Source organism: Myotis myotis, unplaced genomic scaffold (genome assembly GCF_014108235.1).
Source record: "Myotis myotis isolate mMyoMyo1 unplaced genomic scaffold, mMyoMyo1.p scaffold_m19_p_2, whole genome shotgun sequence".
In the NCBI taxonomy this organism is placed as follows: domain Eukaryota; kingdom Metazoa; phylum Chordata; class Mammalia; order Chiroptera; family Vespertilionidae; genus Myotis; species Myotis myotis.
The window spans coordinates 42,528,304-42,550,919 of NW_023416324.1; the positions used below are offsets into that span (position 1 = coordinate 42,528,304).

General features: G+C 38.7%; 1 protein-coding gene across 6 annotated transcripts in view; it reads left to right on the plus strand.

Moving 5' to 3' along the window:
- NFIA (nuclear factor I A) overlaps positions 1-22,616 on the plus strand; it is a 369,092-nt gene that overhangs the window by 313,582 nt on the left and 32,894 nt on the right. For 2 of the 6 annotated variants that reach the window (XM_036352901.1, XM_036352903.1), the window contains exon 12: positions 14,911-15,002. The exons of 3 other annotated variants lie outside the window; for them this stretch is intronic. In XM_036352901.1, the coding sequence (XP_036208794.1) occupies positions 14,911-15,002 (92 nt within the window). Of the gene's footprint in view, positions 1-14,910; positions 15,003-18,503; positions 18,995-22,616 lie in introns of those variants that run through there. One more of the 6 variants, XM_036352902.1, reaches the window with a different exon arrangement.

A 22,616-nucleotide genomic window follows, 5' to 3' on the forward strand; every position in this document is an offset into this window, starting at 1 on the left:
AGTTTGATAATACATGCAGAAGTGCATGGCATTAAGCATGGATTCGGGTTTTACAGAAAAAATGTTGAGGGTCCAGGGATAATTTTGGGGAGACTTACTTCTCTTGGTAAAAAGTTGTTCAACACTTTCAGCAAAGGAGAAAGAGGGAGAACAATGACATAGGAAGAAAACTAGGCTTGGTTTTGGTCTACAGATCTCGGAAGCTCAGCTTAGAAAGAAGCTTCTGAGAAGCAGAGGCTCATAGGTGTGTCCTGCTTATTGAATATTAATGTAAAATTTTTAAACAGTTCATAGAAATAACCACCCCAAACTATTAAAATCTAGTCGCTGGGGATATTGGCTTACAAATTGGCAGCCACATGCCTCTGTGTCCCACTTTTCTGTTCCACTCTTCCCTGCCTGCACAGGACAATGGCACAGTCCTTTAAAACCCTTGTAGTAATATTCTACCTATTCTATATAAACATATCCTCTTCTACTCTACTCTCAATTCAATGCTTCATGCATTCATTGTGTATTATCTAGTAATGGGGCTGGGACTTTTCTGAGTCCCTGCAGAAGAGCAGAAACACCATGTGCAGGTATTGAAGTCTAAAGGATAGGGGCTCAAATCCCCACCTTCCAAATTATTATTTTCTCCTTGAATCACAGTTTCCTCATCTGTAAGATGTGGTTGACAATACCTACCTGGCAGGATTGTATGAAATCAGCCATGATAAGTACCACTGCCAAATCAGTTGGAGCATTTTATTATCAGTGGAAGGCTCCAGGCTGGGTAATGGTGAAATATGTCTTTAGAATGTGTAGAAGCTACTCAACACTTAAATCAGGTGCAAGCCTTTTTGAGTCCACAGTTCTGGACTCCAGTCCTTGAATTGAATCAAATGCCTTGTATAAGAAGATAACCTGTCATCCATCCTCTCATGCCCAGCCTCAAAATGCCAATCTATAAGTCAATATCTCCAGTGACTAGATTTTAATAGAGTTTGGGGGTGGTTATTTCTCTGACTTGTTTAAAAATTCATTTCATATAGTTACATGTTTATAGGAACAGTGTTTAAAAGTTGTGAGAGAAAGGAGACTATCTAGAGAGAGGCCTAAAGTTTGATATAGGTAATTTTATACTTACTTTTTGAATCATAGGATTCTAGAAATGTAGGCAAAACAAAATGTTCTATTGATGACATAGAAAGGTTTTTATCATCATAGATTTAGCCCTTTATTTCTGGGCTTTCCTGGGGTTTGCTGAATTCACAAGAAGGTGTTGTTTTGCAGCTACATATCGCTTACTATCTTCTCCCTTATCAATACGACAGTGATAGTCTGGGAGGCCTGTCATTTAGCATAGGAGAAACCTCTCCAATTAAAAATCTCAACATCTACTGGTCCACATTGAGAAGGGGTTTAAGGACCCCCACAAAACATCCTCTTCTATACCCTGATTTCTGAACCAATTTATAAATAAAATACAAGAAAATATGAGATGGAAGACCAGGCTGTAACCTCTAGTATTAGAGAATATAGTTTATAACTCTGAGCAAATGTGCTTCCGAATTACACAGACAAATCTACCCATCACTGGAAGTGCTGGACCATTGCAGGCCTTGCTACATAGGATCTGCCCTCCATGTAGAGATGATGGCTATGTGCCTTCTGCCAGCACCTGTCTCCCTATGTGAGAGAGGCAAGGAAGGGGGTGGGACAGTCCAGTTTCTACTTCCAATCTATACAGTGAGTGAGGGAGTGGAGAGGGACCACGATATAAGCAAGGGAAGAAATAGTAGGCATTAAGTAGCCCCCACCTCCTCCTCTAACATTTGTCTTTGATGTCTACCTTCCTTCATACAGCCTTCAAATAGTGAACACTTGTCATGTGCCAATAACTGAGTTAACTGCTTGGGATACAGAGACAGTTAATCCCACTTTAAAGAAATATGGGATTTATAGAGGGAAACTGCTGGTAAACGGGTGGTTCTCATGGGCAACATGGGACAAAGGCAGGCATGGGTGCTACAGGAGGACTTGGGAGAGGGAGTTTGGTCCAGGTGGAGGGCCTGAGGTAAAGGTTTTTTTGGAGGGGGTGACTACTGTGTCATTTAGTAGGGATAACATTCTGGTGTTTTACGTCTGAGAGAGAAGACAGAACTTTTCTTCAGAAACCAGTTTGTGGATTGGGATGTGTCTAAAATTGGATTACTACTGGATAAAAATTGAGGGCAAATATAATTTCATAAACTATGTACCTTCTTAGAAATTAAAACCACAGGATGGTTGGATCCTGTTTATCTTTATCAGTGTATTAGAGCTCAACTTTAGCCAGAAGAAACATCATGACAGGGTAGTAAGTACAGATGTTCAATACCAATAGTATGTCTACATTTGATTTTCAAGTAAAAAGAGCTTAAAGGTAAAAGTAGGAAATCATGCCCAGGGTCTCCTGTATTACCAACTTTTCTGGGCCTCGACTCCCTTAATGGGAATAACACTAACTGCTCTAGCCACTCTCCCAGGCTGAGTGTCAGGATGAACTGGGGTGACAGATGTGCTGTGCTGTAGACAGTTAAAAGTCCAAGGCATCATTTCAATATCCTCTTATAATGAAATACAAATGGATGCCAGCCTAAAGCAGAATATGTATTTTTAAACTAATCAGTTGCCTCTGGCACCAGTACTCAACTTTGCAACTGTGGCCAGAAAGACAGGGTAAGGCAGATTTGGGGGGAAATCTGCCTATGAAATAAATACATTATAATGGGGGGAAATCCTTACCTGTGCCGAAGAAGAAGGAGGAGGAGGAGGAGGAGGAGGGGGAGGGAGAGGGGGAGGAGGAGGAGGAGGAGGAGGAGGAGGAGGAGGAGGAGGAGGAGGAGGAGGAGGAGGAGGAGGAGGAGGAAGAAGAAGAAGAGTAAGGGTGCCAGTAATAGTTCTGCTCTCTCTCAAGGAAAGCTATTGTACTGTTGATTTGTTTGGAGAAAGATTGATGTACTATGTCGGACCTCTTTAGGATACCATGACAAATAGAAGGGATAACCTGTAGAGTAATTCCCAATGGGTGTGTTTTAATCCTGCTGACTAACTACTTTTGTGGGTTTTAATACCCAGTGAGAGGATGTCAGTGCTTTCATTCATTTAGTAAATAGTTATCATTGACCATCAACTACATGCCAAGCAGTGTTCTAGGTGCTATGATTCAGCAGGAAATGAAAGAGATAAAAATCCCTGATTGTGTGGAGCTTTTTATTTTAGAGAGAGAGGACAGAAAACAAAATAATAAATAAAATAGGTAGGAATGATGTCAGATGGTGATATGTTAGTGCTACATAGGAAAATAAAGCAGAAGGGAGGAGTAGTGGGGGTGGGTTACAGCTATAAGCAGGGTGGTAGGAGAAAGCCTGTCTGAGCAGGGACATTTGAACGGACCTCACAGGAATGAGAGGGTGAGCCATGAACTATAGGGAGAGTTTTCTAAGCGGAAGGAACAGCCAGTGCAGCCTGGGACAGCCCAGAGGCCAGAGTGGTGAGAACAAAGTGAGGGATGGGTGAAAGAATAGGAGGAGGAGAGGTCAGAGAGCTCAGTGATGAGTTTGGGAGCTCGGAGGACAAATAATGTAAGTTCTTATAGGCCATTGTAAGGACTTTGGCAATTGCTGTGAGTTAGATAGGAATAGCAGAGTGAGACTACCTAGGTTTTAATAGAAACACTTTGAAGGCTTTGTTAGAAATTGATTGCAGGGGGGTAATAATTAAACCAGGGGGACCAGTTAAGAGGCTGTCTGGGTTTTTTATCAGTAAATATGAGTGTCTTCTACATGACAGCCACTATTCTAGGCACAGGGGATGCACAGGTGAACAAAACAGCCCCCTTCCTTTGTGGAGCTTGCATTCTTGAGGGATGGGACAACCAATAATTATAAGTAAATACAATGGAGGAAACAAACACGAGGAGCAGGTGGCACCCTGTTGCAATAATCCAGGCAAGAGTTGCTAATGACCTGCACCAATGTAGGGGCTGCAGGGGTAGTGAGAAACATTTAAAGGTGAAGCTGATAGAATTTACTGGCACATTAGATATAAGTTGAGAAAAGAAAACTAGAGAAATCAGCAGTAACTCCTGAGGTTTCTGACCTGAGCAACTGGAAAGATGGAGTTGTCATGAACTGAGATGGGAAAATGGCAGGAAGGCAGTTCTGGGTGAGGGGTGGGAATCAAATTTGGTTTGACCATGATTGAGATGCCTATTAGGTATCTTCCTGGTGAAACAAATTATATTAACATCCTGCCTGTTGCAGCTCTTTGCAGTTTACTGAGTTTTTCCATATGCATCATCTCATTAATTGGTAAGGGACTCCTTTTCAAACATGTAATACAATGAATGAGAACAACAGCTCAAGAAGAGAAGAAATCTCTCATTACATTTGGGTCTATTTGTGGTATGATCATTCAAAATTCACTGTTCTTTTTCTTAATTGTATTGTAAGATACAGTTTTTATATTCGTTGACACCAAATCACATTATAAAAATGGACTTTTCTAGAAAAGAAATTGAAAATTGGCATCATAGCCTGGAATTACAATGGAAAGAAAAAACACTTTTGAATCATGAAGGAAGATATAGCATTAATATTTTCCTTTTTAAAATTAATTAGGAACACAAAAATTCAATTTAAAAATGCATAGACTTTTTAGTCCATGACTTCTTAGCCATGAACTTTTGATTTTTTTAAACTAGAATTTTATTAAAATAGAAACATGTAGTAAGTTTCCTTTATCACTTATTTTTATATCTCTGATGAATGAATACGAATCTGTTAAATAAGAATATAACAATAATCTCTGACTGGAATGGAAATTTTCTAGTATAATAATTAACATATGTTCAATGCTTTTTTGGTTGCAAAGCTCTTTTACACATAAACATTCTTTTGTTCGGCTTCCTAAGACTCCTATGAGGTCAGGATTTTATAGATAAGGAAATTGAGATTACCATAGAAAGTGGAGGTTACTTTCCCAAGATTGTGCTTCCTTGTAGCTTGGAAGGGACCCAAACACAGACCTTGCCAGCTCTTTTTACTTCCTCATACTGTAACTAAACTAAGTACAAAGCAATGTGACAAGATTTCTGGTTACCTAGGAGCCAGAACTACCTGCTCATGTCTGAAATTAATAACAGTAAAGTATTGAGCTTTTACTAATAGTCAAGCACTTTAAAAATGTTTTCATATGTATTCTCTTGTTTGAAATTTCACAGTAAGTCTATGAAATAAGTACTTTAAAATGTAAATACCTTAATTGAGAAAGACAAGGAGAGAGAGAGATAGATAACTTTCTCAAGATCACTCAGAGAGGTGTGGCCACATCATGATTCACACCCAGCCATGATTCATATCCAGCCACCTTGAACCTGTAGTTCATACTCTTGGCTACAGCATCCTATGAGTATGTTTGCTTTAGCCCAAAGTTTCCATTTGTTAGCAGTGAAAACTCTATGAGAGAAATGTAGAGGCAGATGTTAGTGGTCATTTATACTTTAGTATGAATTGGTTTCTGTTGCTGAGAGTAATTCTTATTAGGGAAAGAAAGAGAGCAGAAAATTTGGAAGGAGATAAAACAGTAACAGCAAAGAGGTGAAAAATAGGAGATGCTAGCGGAGGCAGATTTCCTTTATTCTCCAGGATTGTTGGACTGAAAGTTAGTTCAACCTCTTCAGAGGACAATTTAGTGTCATATATATATATATAGTGTCATATATACATATATATATGTAAATTTTAAATGTAAGCCATGCATATCGTAGGATATGTAAGCAAAGACATATCTCAAGTATTCATTGCAACGTTGATTTTAATAAAAGATTGGTAATACCTATATATTCACCAATATTATATATATATTAGGAACCTTTTAAAAATAAAGAGATGGTCTATATGAATTCATGGCATAATCTTTGAATTATATTAAGTCAGTGCTAAGAAGTGTGTATAGAATACTGCTGTAGAGTGGGGGATATATATACACACTTGATTGTGTGTCAAAGGACAGAAACTTGTTTGTTGAGGGATAGCTCTTTGGTACTTAGTCAATGAGGATCAAAGATATTATTAAATTTTAAATCATACATAATGATTCTGTTATATTTTAAAATATTTGTCTAATCACTACAGTGCCCAAAATTCACACATGTGGTAGTGGGTAAGGGGTGGGTCCATAAAATCCTATAAAAGCCTTGACAATTTTTTATACACCTAGATTTTAACTACACTAACCTGAACTTTGAGTATGATAGCAAAAATGTGTGCTGTTTCTGGTAAAGAGTCTCACAGATAGTCTAGAATTCAGTACAAAGTTAGCATTTTCATTCTCAGTAGCCATTATTTGGTCACAAATGTACTATATTAAATCACAATTTTTCATAAATACTTTTGCAGAGTATTTCTTCCTGTGCACAATCCAAATTTTTAATGTTTAAATTTGCACAGGATAAAGAAAAATAATGATTGAAAATCGGGCACTTTGATAGGTATTTTCTTATGCATTACCTGAGTTGCATTTGATTATTATTTTAAATCTGCAAAATTAGAACTGTCAGCCCTCTTTTAAAAAAGAGGAAACTGTAACTAAACCAGGATTCAGACTCAGGTCTGTTAGATTCCTGAGCCCAGTGGTTTCTACACTCCCAGGGCACTTACTGTTTTAAGATATGCTATCGTACACCTTTCCTCTGAAAATCCTAAGACACTCTATAAAGAACTTCTATATAAATTCCAAGAATAAAAACTCCTGGGTACATTTAATAGGATGAAAAACAGAGGAACAAAAACAGGAGAAAGGAGAGTAAGAGATGAACATTATAAAGGAGTGAGAAAAAAGAGCAGACAGTGGAGGATCACATCGTTAGGGTATCTTAACCCATTCAAGACTTGATTTGGTCTCAGTGTTTTACTTTTTCAGATAACGAATAAGTTTTAAGATTTCCTTTCTAAAGGTAATATACAGCAGGGTTGGAAACTTGAAAGACATAGAAAAGCATGAAAAAAAATATATTCTCCTATATTCTCCCCCAGTTTTTTAGTGCATGTTATATGTATATTTGTGTATGCATATACACACACACATAAGATTATGGTGACCTACTGAATATAACATTTTTATGCTATTTTTATTAATTACCATTTTATTCCTTTTCTTATTCATAAAAGGTTAGGAAATGTGATTCTAAATAATTTTTACTTATTCCTACTATAGGACATTAACTTTTGTATTAGCCTGTGAGGTATGTGCCAGCATGTGCTGGATGCTGCATGTGGAGAAGCTCAGAGAGGGTAACTGGGTGGCCAAGATCACATTTCTAGGGAGAGACCGAATGGATTGAATCCAGGATTTTCTGGTTCTAAAACTTATTTTCTATTGACTACATTGCACTACTGAAAAAAGAAAAATATTATTTGGGGTTTTCAGGTTCCACTTGTGTTTATTTTACTTAAGATTAAAAATTACTGGAAGGTATTTAAAAATCACCCATAAGATCAACTCTTTAGAAGTAATTATTTTCTGTATATATTTTAAACATAATCATGATAGATGTGTGCATATATGTATGTGTGTATACATTTTATTTTATAAACTTGTGATAATCATTATTTTAAAACATTTTTTATTGATTTCAGGGAGGGAGAGAGAGATAGAAACATCAATGATGAAAGAAAATCATTGACTGTCTGCCTCCTGCACACCCCCCACTAGGGAGCAAGCCCGCAAACCAGGCATGTGCCCTTACTAGGAATCGAACCATGACCTCCTGGTTCATAGGTTCATACTCAACCACTGAGCCACACTAACCGGGTTTAAAACATTTTTAACAGCTGCAAAATATTTCAACATATGGATGAAGCATTACTTTGTAACTTGGTTCCAATTTATTGCTCTTATAAGTAATACTGTAATGAATATCTTGCAACACAAATTTCATCTGTACTTTTAAGTATTTATTGAGGATGAAGTCCCAGAAGTGGGTTTCCAGAGTTACACTGCCTTTCCCGAGGCTATGGATTCTTTCAAAAGAGAGCAATCTAATATATTGATCTAAGTTTCTGTTTTTTAGTAAACCCCAGCTGAATCCAGGGTTTATTTTCTGTGGCTATTTAATATGACTTTCACCTGTGCTTACCCATATACATTGTTGCTTCTGATCAATAAATGTGTTCTATCAATTGAACAAAACACAGTATACATAAAAAAATAAATGAGTTATAGAATTTGGATTAGCCATCAGATATAAATTTAAGTGACCTGAAACAAGACTGTATTCTTAACCTTTAAAATTATTATGTATAAAAAACCCTTAAACCTTTAAGTAGACTGGGTACAGGAAGAACTCATTGTAAAGTGCCTCTTTATCACACAGATTTGGTAACATAAGGTCAAAGTGCCACCAGTTTACAAGTTGCTCAGGTCCTCTTATCTCTGTCTGCACACATGAATTGTCTTGTGCCTTCCTTTCTGCGTGTGTTACCCCAAATCAGGATGCTGCTTGAACCCCTACCTCCCTCTGAGGAGCCTTAATATATGTAGAAATTCCAGCAGAGCAAGGCCATCTGGCTGAATTGATTCTCATCATGATTTTTGTGAACTATTGGCACATTAGACATGCCATGTAACTTGTTACTATACATGTTAAGTAATGCTAATATGTTAAAGTTAGAATTCAGGAAGATAGCTCATGGGTATGTTGTTCTTTAATAATTTACTGGTGATAAGTAGGCTTTAATTTCTTGCCCTGAGGGCTACCTTTTTGTTGGTGGTGGTGGTAACTTGTTTGTAGAGATAAAAGATTTGCAGGGATTATAGAATGAGGTAACTGACTGCACAGATGTGATCAAAATAATGGAAATTCAGTGTGGTTATCTCCTAGATTTCAAACATCTGGATGTTAACTACATCTATTCCATCACATGGGAATTTCTAGGTCTCTGAGGACTGGGTCATGTGTAACACAGGCTGTGCTTCCTTGGCTGTATAATGATATTAATAATGCTAACTCGGCCCCGTAAACTTGTCAGTACCAATAGGTTTCTCTGAAGGGAGAAACTCCAATATTCTCCAGCATTTCTTTTGTAACCTTGCAAGAAATAGTGCAGTTGAAGTTCCTCAGTGAGTTCCACGGTAGTGACTTTCATTTAGAAATCAGCCAATTTATTTTCTTACAGTTTCTGCATTTTTTTTTTTTTTTTTTTTTAGATATGGGTGTTTTCTTATAGGGCTTTTTTTGTTTGTTTTTTAAAGAACACCATAGTGCATTAAGAGAAGATTCTAGAAATTATTTTTGTTAGGTATTTAGTCATCTCACTGTTGCAGTTTGCAGCTGAATGCTGCCTCACCCACTCTCAGGTGTCCCTGGTGAACATTTACTGCAGTTGCCATTTGAACACAGGGATCTGTCCAAGTCTGCATTCCTAAACTTGGTTTGATTACTTCTGTCTAATAACTAGCACATTCCTGGGAAGGTAGGAGAATCCCAGTAAGTCTATTGGAGTGCAATTGAATGTTTGACTACTTATTTTTAGAGGGAAATTCCCCGCATGTGAATATGTCCGAATTACTGAAAACAAGGGAACATGTGAGGGCATATTGATATTTAAGATATAAAGGGAAAAGGTTTAGAGTAGTAAGACGACTAGTTGTCTTAGGGTGTTTAGAATGAAAATTTGTGTTTTTGGTTATTCTAGAAATTATTTCTTCTCTTAAAAGAAAAATAAATTCAAAAGACTTTTCCACCCTCCATGTTCAAACAGGTCTCTGATCCTTAAATTCTTATCTTCCCTTACTGCATGGCAAAATGTAATTTGCAACGTCTCCTCTTTTTTCCTTTCCCTCCACGATTGATACCTCCGATTCCCACCTCTGCTCCTTTGCTTGTGCTGCTTCCTCTGTGACCGCTAATCCATCCGAACCTGTCAGCCAACGCGTCTTTTCCAGCCTGTCTCTGAAGCCATCTCCATCTTCTCTGTAAAGCTTTTGCTGTTCTCCTGCCAGGTGTTACTTTTCTGTCCTTTAACATTCCACAGACTTTTATTTATATTACTTTTGGGTCCTCCTATTTTCATTTTCTGTACTCATCTCTCCCCGTTAGACTCTAACGTTTTGAGGAAAGCAGTGTGTCTTACTCACCACTGCCACTCTTCCTGCCCTCTTTACAATCCCCTAGAGATAGATTCCAGCACTCTCAGAAGTCCTGTAAAACTATTGCTTATAAAGGAAGAACTGCTCTTGAACCATTCCCCCAGCTGATCATACTAACCAGGACTTGTACTGCCAAGTCAGCAATTTTCAACCTTTTTTATCTCATGGCACACATAAACTAATTACTAAGATTCTGCGGCACACCAGAAAATATATTTTTTGCCAATCTGACCCCCAAAAAGTTATTATTTTGATTCATTCACAACAGATGGCAATTGTTGTGTTGGCTGTTGTCATTTTTCTGTTTGACAGTCTAAGGCAGCGGTTCTCAACCTGGGGGTCGCGACCCCTTTGGGGGTCAAATGACCCTTTCACAGGGGTCGCCTAAGACCAACGGAAAACACATATATAATTACATATTGTTTTTGTGATTAATCACTATGCCAGTGGTTCTCAACCTTCCTAATGCCGCGACCCTTAAATACAGCTCCTCATGTTGTGGTGACCCCCAACCATAAAATTATTTTCGTTGCTACTTCATAACTGTAATTTTGCTACTGTTATGAATCATAATGTAAATATCTGATATGCAGGATGTATTTTCATTGTTATAAATTAAACATAATTAAAGCATAGTGATTAATCACAAAAACAATATGTAATTATATATGTGTTTTTCAATGGTCTTAGGCAACCCCTGTGAAAGGGTAGTTAGACCCCCAAAGGGGTCGCGACCCACAGGTTGAGAACCGCTGGTCTAAGGGAAGAGAGGTCCGTGCCCCTGACTAAATAGTCAGGTATTGCATGATTTTAAAATTTTTGTGGCACACCAGTTGAAAATCGCTGGCCTACATGAAGGATTATATATAGAACTAGCAATACATATAAGTGGGTAACACAGAAGGCTGGGGTTTTCTTCATGTGGATCAAATTCTGGTTTGGAATCTTGATATTTACCATTGTGGTTTAGGCCAAACTAAGACTCTTGGATAATGTGAAGAAATGCATCAGAGAGAGGAAAAATATGCTCAGATCCGTGCAAATAAAAGCTGGTGGGACATTCTTATAGGAGTGTTCTTCCATACTGTCAGGAAGATGGTGCATGGTGATATTGCTGCTATAGATAAAATGGCTGCTGAAAAAACAGCAATAAGCACTTTGTTTCAGAAGTAGCCAAGTAATCAATAATTTGATTTCTAATAGGTATGGTTGCCATGAGGACCTTTATAATGAGGTTATAGAGGCAAATTGATTTCCCTCATGACTTTATCAGAAAATCTTCAAATGCCTTGAATCTTTCCTCCAGAATCCTAAAAAAAATGCCTGCAGTAATCCTCCCAGAAAATTATTTTCTGGATTTCCTGATTTCCTGAAGCTCTTCCTGTAGCATTTGATTATTGCTGTTGTAAATAAGACAAGGATTATAATTAAGAAAGCTATGAATGTGATATAATAGCATAATCACAGTTGTATATAACTAATTACCACACTGCCCCCTTTACTTGACTTTATATTCATGTTGAAAGCTCTTAGCTGTGCATGTACAATTGATTCATGATGGTGTAAGTGGTTGTTTTAATAAAAAGTTTCAACTGAGGTTTTTGTTCAGCACTAGAACTTCCCTTAGTCCACTGATCCTTTGGGAAATCAGATGCAACTTATATCATTTATGGAACTACATCCTGTAATAGTGAACACTCTGCCTGTTGTAGCTACAATAATGGAAGATGAGTCAGAATTTCTTTCTTCCTTCCCTTGTTTTTCCGGTGTCCTTGATTTTCCCCAGAACATAGCTTTCTATAGAATAAATTTCCCTGGGCACCATTTGTTCCATCTGATAACTTGAGTACTCAGTGATTCACAGATTTTTGTCATGGTAATATACTTTTTTAAAAGATGCAATCCCATCACCACTTCTCTCACCAGTGCTCTCTTTTTTAAAAACCAGAATAAACTTTGGAGCAGTTTGAGTAACTATGAGAGCATTAAAAGCCTTCTGAGGTGTTTTGAAACAAGACTGCAAGGTTTGTCTCCTGCTTGAAGGAGGGAAAATATACTATTGTCAGCCTCACAGTAATTTTGAGTGGCTAAATTATTTGTATGCTAAACCTTCTTTCAAATGCCAACATTTAGGTCAGACAAAAATAGAGAAAGGGCTGCAATACAAACCTTTCCAGTTTTAGTAAATTCACTATGTTCAATAGAGAACTATGTTCACACACACAAACAGAGAGAGAGAGAGAGAGAGAGAGAGAGAGAGAGAGAGAGAGAGAGAGAGAGAGAGAGACAGAGACCTTTCAGCATGCTTGTTTCTGATGTCACCAATGTGGTAAAAATGTCATAGGAAATCCTTCTACTTGTCTGTGATGACCCGTGCAGGTCTGTGTACACAGTTCTCCTAGGACAGTGATGGCGAACCTTTTGAGCTCAGCGTGTCAGCATTTTGAAAAACCCTAACTTAACTCTGGTGCCGTGTCACATATAGAAATTTTGTGATATTTGCAACCATAGTAAAACAAAGACTTATATTTTTGATATTTATTTTATATATTTAAATGCGATTTAACAAAGAAAAATCAACCAAAGAAAATGAGTTCGTGTATCACCTCTGACACGCGTGTCATAGGTTCGCCATCACTGTCCTAGGACCATCAAACTAAGCACTCATGTTTCAGCATCTGTCATTAACCACCTTAGCATTTCTTCACGCCTTTTTGTTTCTTCTCAACCTACCTACCTGTTCACATGTGAAAGAACGCTTTCCCTCCCTAACCACTAACAGGTTTAATAGGTCATTTCATCTACTAACTTTCTCCCTTATCTCTCCCATGTTCTCTTTGTGCCCTAGGAGCAGGTAAATTCACTACCAAGTAATTATAGTCCATCATTTTCAATATAAAATTTGCCATCGAGACTTATTAAAGTATATCAAGCATATCAAAGCAATAGACTAAATGAAGCAATTAATAAAGAGTATTTTACTGAGTTTTGAAAAATACAAATTTCCCCCATACTAGTGAGTGAGAGGTATTTACTGAATGGCTAAATGCAGAAGTTTTTCCTAAATCTGTTGAAGTTGGTCTGACATAGGATGGGCCAGGGAGGAAATCAATAGATTCACATTGCTAGACAGTACATCATCATACATTTAGGTCATTGGATATAAAGCTATTACTGAAGCACTCCTTCTAACACAAACACTACTAGAGCAAACATTTTCTGATTGGCAGGCATCAGAGGAACCTCGTGTTCATCCTCTATTCGGTGCTGGTTTGACACAGCCACACCACATGACCGTCCCAGATCTGAGTGGGTGACTTCGCTCTTCCCAGAAATGACCAACAGGACTTGGGCCAGATTGGTGGGAATTTTATTCCTAGATGTGTTTACCCAGAGAAACAAGGAGCCTACACAGTTTTCAGTAAAACAGAAAATCAAAGTAAGAGAAGCAGATGATGATATCAGTAAAGAAAAACAAATCTGGGAAAGGAATTTGGTATTATTCCCTCAATTATCTGTGTTTTTAAAATTGTAGATCTTTTTGATCTTTTAGATGATGTGTGTTTAGAGACAGTCCAAAAAACTTAGGCCTTTTACAAGTAATGTTAAGAAATTTGAAATTAAGCAATGGTCTTTGTGAAAATTCTAGTGCAAAGAAAGAGTGTGAATAAATCCTTGGATTTATAAAGAAGGAAGTGTAGGACACTGAAAAAAAATGTACATTTGGATTTATGAGCCAATGAAACACCAAAGCCAGTGAATTTCTTCCGCAGAAAAGTAGAGTGAAGTTCTTAAATATAAAAACCAACAACAAAATTTCCAGACACTTGAAAATAATAGTAAACTGAAGCGTAGGGTCTGGGGTTCCAGTGTGACATCTTAGAGTTTGTGCCAGAATGGAAGGGTTCTAGGACTGGAAGACTGCAAATGTTAATATTTCAAGCACATTTTGGGCATCAGAAAGATTCTAGGTCAGGGGTGGGCAAACTTTTTGACTTGAGGGCCACAATGGGTTCTTAAACTGGACCGGAGGGCCGGAACAAAAGCATGGATGGAGTGTTTGTGTGAACTAATATAAATTCAAAGTAAACATCATTACATAAAAGGGTACGGTCTTTTTTTTTTTTAGTTTTATTCATTTCAAACGGGCGGGATCTGGCCCGCGGGCCGTAGTTTGCCCACGGCTGTTCTAGGTTCTCTTCTGGGCCTATAAAAACAGCTTGTTCTAACATCCTTTCTGGGGACCCATTAATTCATTCTGTAAAGACTCCTCTTCGATATGTAGCTATAGAGGCACGGGAACACTTCATGATTTTTTTTGGAGTGTATAGTATGAAAAACAAGATTGTAAAATGAACTGCTTTCCTGCCCTTCCTAATTTCTTTCTCCCTGTGCTCTACAAACTAGGATATCTCTTTCTGACCTCAGAGCTTGTATTGAACTCAGAAAGTATACTTTGCAAATGTCCTGCATGTTCTAATTTGTATGATGGAAGGAAAAAAGCTCATCTGAGCACCAATTTGACATCGTTTTATTCCAACAGTCTTTGGAAGCCAACACCCCTTCCCTTTTTGACTGTCTAAAATGCCCTTGCTAGCCAGATCCCTTCGCTAGCTACAGTGTTTGCACATTTCCTCGTTGATCAGCTGCGTCGGCTGGGAGACTGTGTGTTTTGGTGTTGTTTGTGTGCAATCTCGTGCTGCTTCCTGAACGCATGTGTCCCTTCCTTCACAGCCTACTCGACACCCAGCACCTCCCCCGCAAACCGATTCGTCAGTGTTGGACCACGGGATCCAAGCTTTGTAAATATCCCTCAACAGACACAGGTGGGCCGCTCTCATCTTTTCTGTATGTGGTGCAGCTTGTTTTATTCATCAGGTGCATTGTAACTTGTCTTTCCGCACAACAGGCTGCATTTCCCAGCCCCTGTTTGGTCCCCTTTCCTCCCAACCTCCTCTCCGGTCCTGGTCCTTCAGCCCCATTTCCATGTGTTCTCAGAAATCGTGGAAAAGTGCTTGCAATTTTTGCTTCTTGTATTGAGGGAGCAGAAGAGGAGGGCTTCTGGACCAGAACTGCTTTGACTATGGCAAGAAAGATTTCCTAGTGCTAGCTAGTGTGTCTCCTCTGCTAGGGGTCTGTCTCTACATGCAAGGAGACAGTAGTTCCCTACCAAACCTGCAATATAAACTCTGGCTGCCAGCGACATTAGAGAGCATGCTAGGAATGGGGGAAACAGCCACTCTTCTGTATTCATTATAGGGTCCCCAGGAACCTGGCAAACTTTCTAAAATAAAGGGTTTGTGAGCCCTATTAAGTTGCTGGTGTTGGCGCAGAAAATAACTGGAGATGTTTGTTCCTGGCTACACTGGTACTGGGAGTAAGGTGCAGAAGGGTGGGAGAGGATGGAGGTGGGTTTAATGTCTTATATTGAGGTAGGTGATTGAGAAAAGAGTGTGCCAGGACATCTAGAGCTTATTTTTCACTAGAAAGTTGTGTTTTGTGCTAGTTTAGGTCAAGGAGAAGAAATCTCTTAAAGTTTTGAAATGGCTGCTGCTAATTGAGAAACCATGAAAGACTTTTGTAGTACAAGGTAGTGGCTGTAGAGATAGCTATTTAGAGGTTTGTGAAATAGAATTAGAGTCAACTTTTGAAAGAAACTCCTCTCTGATTTCCTAATTGGAATGTGACCATATATCATCATAATTGACATAAAGAAAATATTTTCTCTATGAGGTTCTCAGCATGGTGGTTGAAAAATGTTTCTCCAGGATGTTTTGTGCATATATATGCCTGGGTGTGTAATCTCCAGATGCCAGATTTATAACTGCTCATCTTTGTTTGTCAGACTCTGACCAGGTGCTTGTGAATGGGCTACATTTGCTGGGTTCATGTGCTCTCTCCATAAAGGGTTTTACTTTATTGCTGTGTCGACAGCACGGGTTAAACTGCATTGCATCTGAAGCCTTCCCTGCGCTGAAGCAGGGTCACAGAAAGTACAGCCTCAGAGGAGGCAGCTGGGAGGAGGGGGGAGCGAGAAGGAGAGAAGGTTAACTCTTGAATTTCCCACTTCTGCTGTTTCTCCTGAAACAGGCCAATACATGGCATCTGGGATTAACATTGCCTATTCAATCCCTCCCATAAAACTGTTCAAGTTTATTGCTTACTTTCCCATACCTTCAAATATTTAACTGGTGAATTTGAATAATTACCTCAAATGCATGAAAATAGAATGTTTCATTTTATACTTTGGGTTCACACGTTCAAGTTCAATGGGAGGGGAGAACTGGGGACAGTGGCTGTAATAATGGATGATTTCTTTTCTCAAAGCCCCAGTGTACTCAGGTTACTTCATCAAAAACCTCAAAAATGCAGTTTGGAAATGTCCTATGTGTATGTTACATAGTGGTTTTTGTTTTTTTTTAAGAAGCAGTGATTCACAGCACTGAAATAATACTGTGTTCCATTCACTGTGTTTGTCTAACATCAAAATGTGTTACATTGCAACATGGCTTTGTTTCACAGATGCCTTATTTAACCCATAAACTGGGTCTCCATGTTGTTGACCACAAAAATTAAATTCTTAAAAATCCAGATTTTTCACGCATCTGGATGAATGATGTCATGTAGGCCCAATATTGGCATCTGGAACTGAACTTCTTGGTTTCTGTTAAATATTTGGCATCATAGGGATAGCAGCTTAAATTCTCTCTCTCTCTCTCTCTCTCTCTCTCTCTCTCTCTCTCTCTCTCTCTCTCTCTCCCTCCTTCCCTCCCTCTCTCTCTCTTAATCACAGTGACACCTGCCACATTTGGCTGGAAGAGAGCCATCCCCACTTATCTTATGAGAAACTGTGCTGATAGAAGTTGTATTTTTTCTATAAATATAGAGAGATATAGATATAGAGGTATAGAGATATATATGTCCTGAAGTAAAAATTATGTGCTCTAAATATTTTAATTTTCTGGAGTATATATTAACTCTTCTTAAAAAAGAAAGAACCACATTCTGGAACCATTTAAAGTGTTAGACATGTATAGATATAGATAGTAAAAATAATGACATACTTTTTTTAAAAAGCTGCTTTTTGAAAAGACATTCGTTCAGAAAAGGGATTTTTTTTTAAAAATATATTTTTTATTGATATCAGAGAAGAAGAGGGAGGGAAAGAGAGATAGAAACATCCATGATAAGAGAGAATCTTTGATTGGCTGCCTCCTGCATACCCACTACTGGGCATTGAGCCCAAAACCCAGGCATGTGCCATGACCAGGAATTGAACCTTGACCTCTGGTTCATAGGTTGATGCTCAACCACTGAGCAACACCAGCCAGGAGGGTTTTTTGTTTTGTGTTGTTTTTTTTTACAAGAATTTTTAAAGATATAATTTGAACATGGCCTGCAGATTAGTAATTTTCTAGGCAAACTTGTATTTTTTTCTGTATTGACCCTTTTGTTAATAAGACATGAAATTTGTATTAATTAAATTACAGGAAAAGTTTTCTGGGAAAACAAAATTTTGCTTTCTGTCTTTCGAGAAGTAAAAAGTGAAGAGTCACCAAGCAGATACTTGAGCTTTACAAATGCAGAAGTGACATCCTGCACATAAATCCATAAACAAATGTAAAATAAAATGGCCTTTCTTTCTCCCAAAGACCAGTTCGCAGTGGAAATATTCCCAAAGTCTGAAGCATCAACCTATAAAAGGTAGATTAGATATGGTCTCTGCTTTTTTTTAGCGGAGAGAGCTTATATGCATAGATATTTTAATTACACAGTTATCAGTTTATTATAAGACCTTTCTTTACAAAAAAAAGAATTTTTTTATAGATAACTTAAATTTACTCATTTTATTTACTAAGTATGTTAGGTAACTTATCTAACTAACCTTTACAAAAGCCACCCAACACAATAGATATAATTATCTCTACTTTATAGAGTTAGAAACTGAGTTCTAAAGAGATTGTTGGTTTTCCCAAGGCCATGCCCTCTAACCACTGTACTGCACTGCCTCATGAGCTGGTGAGCACCTTGCCCTGATATTCAGAGACTCATGCTCAACTCTCAGGAATACTTCTGGCACATTCCCTGCTTTTAAATTTGAGATTGTATTAAAATTTAATCATTAGTATAAACCCAAAATAACTGAAAGCATGCTCTCAAAAAAATATTTGTACACCAGGTTCTTAGCAGCATTATTTACAATAGCCAAAAGGTGGAAACAACCCAAGTGTTCATTGACAGATAAATGGATAAAATCTGGCATATACATTTTATTGTGTAGCTATCATTTCAAAACGGTATAATGCATATTATTCTGCCTTTAAAAGGAAGGAAACTCTGCAATATGCTACAACATGGATGAACCTTGAAGGCATTATGCCTGTAACAAACCAGTTTCAAGAGGACAAGTACTGTATGATTCCACTTATATGAGGCACCAAAAGTCATCTAATTCAAAGACACAGAAAGTAAAATAGTGGCTGCCAGAGCCAGGGGAAGGATCGAATGAAGAGTTATTGTTTAATGGTACAAAGTTTCAGGTTTGCAAGATGAAACAATTCAAGAGATGGGTGGTGATGATGGTTGCACGACATTGTGAATGTACTGAATACCATGGAACTGTACACTTGAAAATGGTTAAGATGGTAAATTTTTAAAAACGTAATCATTAAATAAATTCCAACAGCCCTTTCACCTCTTAAGAGTCTAAAATTCTGTAAAACAGCCTAGAAAAGTGGACTGTTTACCAACAGGATCCACTGTAATAGTGTGCTGACCTCTCTGGGAGCAGTAATTCTCATGCCCGGCACATAGTGGGTAGTCAGCATTTATTGGCTGAATCTAAATGATTCATAAGGAAGCTTTAAAATAATGACTTTTCCTTATTACAGTCATGATACATGTTAATTGTGGGAAAATACAGATGGGAAAAATAATAAAAATCACTTGTAGTCCTACTGTTAACATTGCTGTATAAATTCATCCAGACTGTTTCTATGCAACAAATACATTGCAAAAATGAGATCATATTACATACACTGTTTGGTAACCTGCTGTTTCTTCCCCTTAACAATATATTATGGCCTTCTTTCCATGTAAATTGGAAAAAAATTGAATATTGGCTTTTATTGCACCTATTCATCATCTGTAATGATTGGTAGGGAAAGATAACATGGATAATTGAAAGCCATTTTTCCTCCTCCTTCCCTTCCAGTCTATTTTTTTCTCCAGAGAATTCCTCCCTTCACGGAGACAGAATTGCCTTCTCTTTAGCCTTGCCTTGAGGTAGTTTTCTTTCAGAATGCATTCCAGTTGCATTGTGTATCTCACCCCAGCATTCGGCTCTGTTCGAGTACCCCTGCCAAGTTATCTATCCCATGCTTCCGCCTCACTCGTCTGCTACCTCGGCTGCTATCATTATTTGTCTCTCATTTCCCTCCTCCCTCTCCATTTGGTAACTCATCATTAGCATGGGGGGTGGCCACCTCCCCGCAGCCTCAAGAACACCCATCGAGCCTGAGATACCATAACCACTGATCCCACCCCAAATCTCATTTCCCAGTATTGTCCCATGACAGTTGATATTAACAGAGAGAAAGTCTCTGGGGCATCGAGCATTTACTTCACTTTGGAGACTATCCGCGTCCCCTGCACGCCCACTGAATGATATAATAGAGAACATGCCGTCATTTCAGACAGCAGAAAGCCAATGACCATTTCAATTGCATATCATAATTTAATCTGATCCCTGAAAACAAGAGCCATTAAGAGGAGGCATTTATTTAGAGGGGAAAAAAATGTTAATATTTCATCATCAGGTAATAAATAGGAATACCAATTCCCACACAGAAGGACTGAGCAAAGAACTCATTTTGATTCAGGTTCTAGTTTAATCAAATGCTCAAATAAAATGCTTAACCTGCAGAACTTCAACGAGGACTAATTCTTTAAAATGAAAAATGAGTGCAAACAATATTAAAAACAGGCATTTCTTTCCTGCCACCCAAATCTATCACTGTTCTGCATCAACAGAATCATGGTATCTGAAATGCTATTTAAAACCAAATTACCATTTGGGTTATTAGAAGAATCGCTTGGCATGGCATGGGCCTGATTTGTTGACAAAAAGGCACAGGTGCTGTAACCTTTGCTTAATAAATCATTTAGCTGCCTGACTTGCAAGCAGTGTGACTGCCTTTGCGTCATGAAATTTACAAATGTAGACACAAGCCCACACTTCACTGTGTGGCAAACCAGCTGACCTAGAGCTCAGGAATGGGTGTGGCACCCATTCTCAGCCTTTGGTGGGGGTGCACAAGGTACACGGGACGGTGGCATATATGGAGACATTTCAGTGCGTTGCCATTCTGTGTGTCGTGTTGCTGAAGCTCTGCCTGAGAGACCAAGACATAGGCAAGCTGCAGAGCTCTTCCTAAGTCCCTTTCCTCACCCACTCGTCGTTTTTCACTATGTTCCCAATACCTACCCAATGCAGGGAAAAACAGTTCTCCTCAAATTGTTCAAAGTCTAGTAGAGGAAACAGATCAAGAGTAATGGCAATGATAACAACAATAATGAGCATGATACCAGTTACAATAATGAGAGTTGGGTAGAACTTTCCTGAGAGTAGAAAGGGAAGAAAAGGCTAGATCAGTTTTCTGTTCTTGTCTAACTTTGGTCTCATGATATGGTCTTGGTTCTTATACACTTTACCTTTTTCATTTTTGCCAATTTACCCATGAGCTGGTAGACAAGGGCTTTAGCCCATCCTACCAAGAGAGATATATTGAGTCCTGTCTTCTCTGGACCAAGCAGATAAATCAGAATCCTTTCCTGCTGCTGGTGTATCAGCCAGCAGCTCCTTCACCACTCATTTCCAAGAAACACCCCCTCCTGGTGTAATGTCCTCACCCAGAGCACTGAATAAGCTCACTTGAGGTTGCATTTGAATTAGCTGAAGCCATTCCCTGCCTCCTCCCCACGCTGACCTGAACTGCCTGCCTGTAGGAGGTTAACTACCACATAGTGGTTCAAGGAGCAGCTGGAAGGTTGCAAAGGCAAGAAACTCAGATTTCCATAGAGGGGGGTGGGGAAATGTGTCCTCCCCTTCTAGTTAGACCTGCACTTGAGCAATTTAGTTCCAAGCCCATACAGCTGAAAACTCCCAAGGCCAGAGGGAAATGGCAAATAAAACTCCATTTACTCCTGACTTTGAAAAAAGTAAGTTGGTCTGACCAGTACTCTGTGTTAAGCACCCATCTGTGCCAGGTTCTGTGACTCAGAGTCCTCAAGGTGGGTGGTTTTAACCCTAATTGACAGACGAGGAGAGAGGAGTACACTTGCCCCGTGGTAAAGAGGTGGCCGGGATTTGAACCAGTCTGTCTCTGAAACTTTCCTTTCCCAAACACTATCTGCATCCTTAATTGCTTACAGTGAAAGGTGGCTGACCATTTTCTCTTTAAGATGGTCTATGATTAACTCATCCTCTTACATCAAGGAATTAGAAGCCTAGAAATTGGGTCCTGCTTTGCTTGGTTCTTCTGAAGACCTGCCCCAGTTGCCTATTAGTTCATGCATCTGTAAAATCAAGACTGAGCTCATTCTCTCATCCTGCCTGGGAAAAAGACCTTTACTAATGATATTAGTCTGCATCTGTGAGAACAGCTAACCTCACCCAGAGACCAGATAGCAGAGCAGCTGAGATTGTGAGCTTTTTTTTTTTTTTTCCAGATCTTGGTCAGAGCTTTATTTCTTCACATAGACAAAGTTTCTTTGGTTGTTGTTGTTTTTGTAATTCAGTTTTTCCATAGCCTGGTTTATTATACCTCCTATGGTTGTTTTGAGTCTTAAATTCTGTTAATGTAAAGAAAGGAAATGCTTGACATCTATTAAACACTTAAATGATAGCTTTTCTTGTTTGGTTGATAACTAAACTCATATTTAAACAGTATTTTCCTAGATTACAGAGTATTTTCTCATTTGATCTTAAGAACAACCCTTTGAGGTAGGAAGAGTCATTATTATTATTTTCCCCATTCTACAGATTTAAAAACTGAGGTTTAAAGAAGGAAGTGATTTCCCTAGTACCACACAGCCAGGAGTCAGTAGAGCCAGGACACAAACCCACAGCTGATTCCAGAGTCCACACTACCCTGCATGCACCCTGTCTGGAAGGACTTGGGCGAGCCTCCCAGCGTGTCCTATGTGCAGCTGTGTGGATATGGGCAGAACCTACCAGCCAAATGCCAGATCTAAAGCAGTCATCTAGCAAATTAGGTTCACCCTGCCCTGCTGCAAGGTCATAACCTCACGGATTCCTCCATTGAACATCTGCCCTAGAGGTACCCCAAAAGCCTAATTAACTTTCTTTTGGTTCTTCCCCATATACCATTCTCCCCTTAAGCTAAATTGTTTCCCCAAGGAAGCAGAGACTTCCCAAG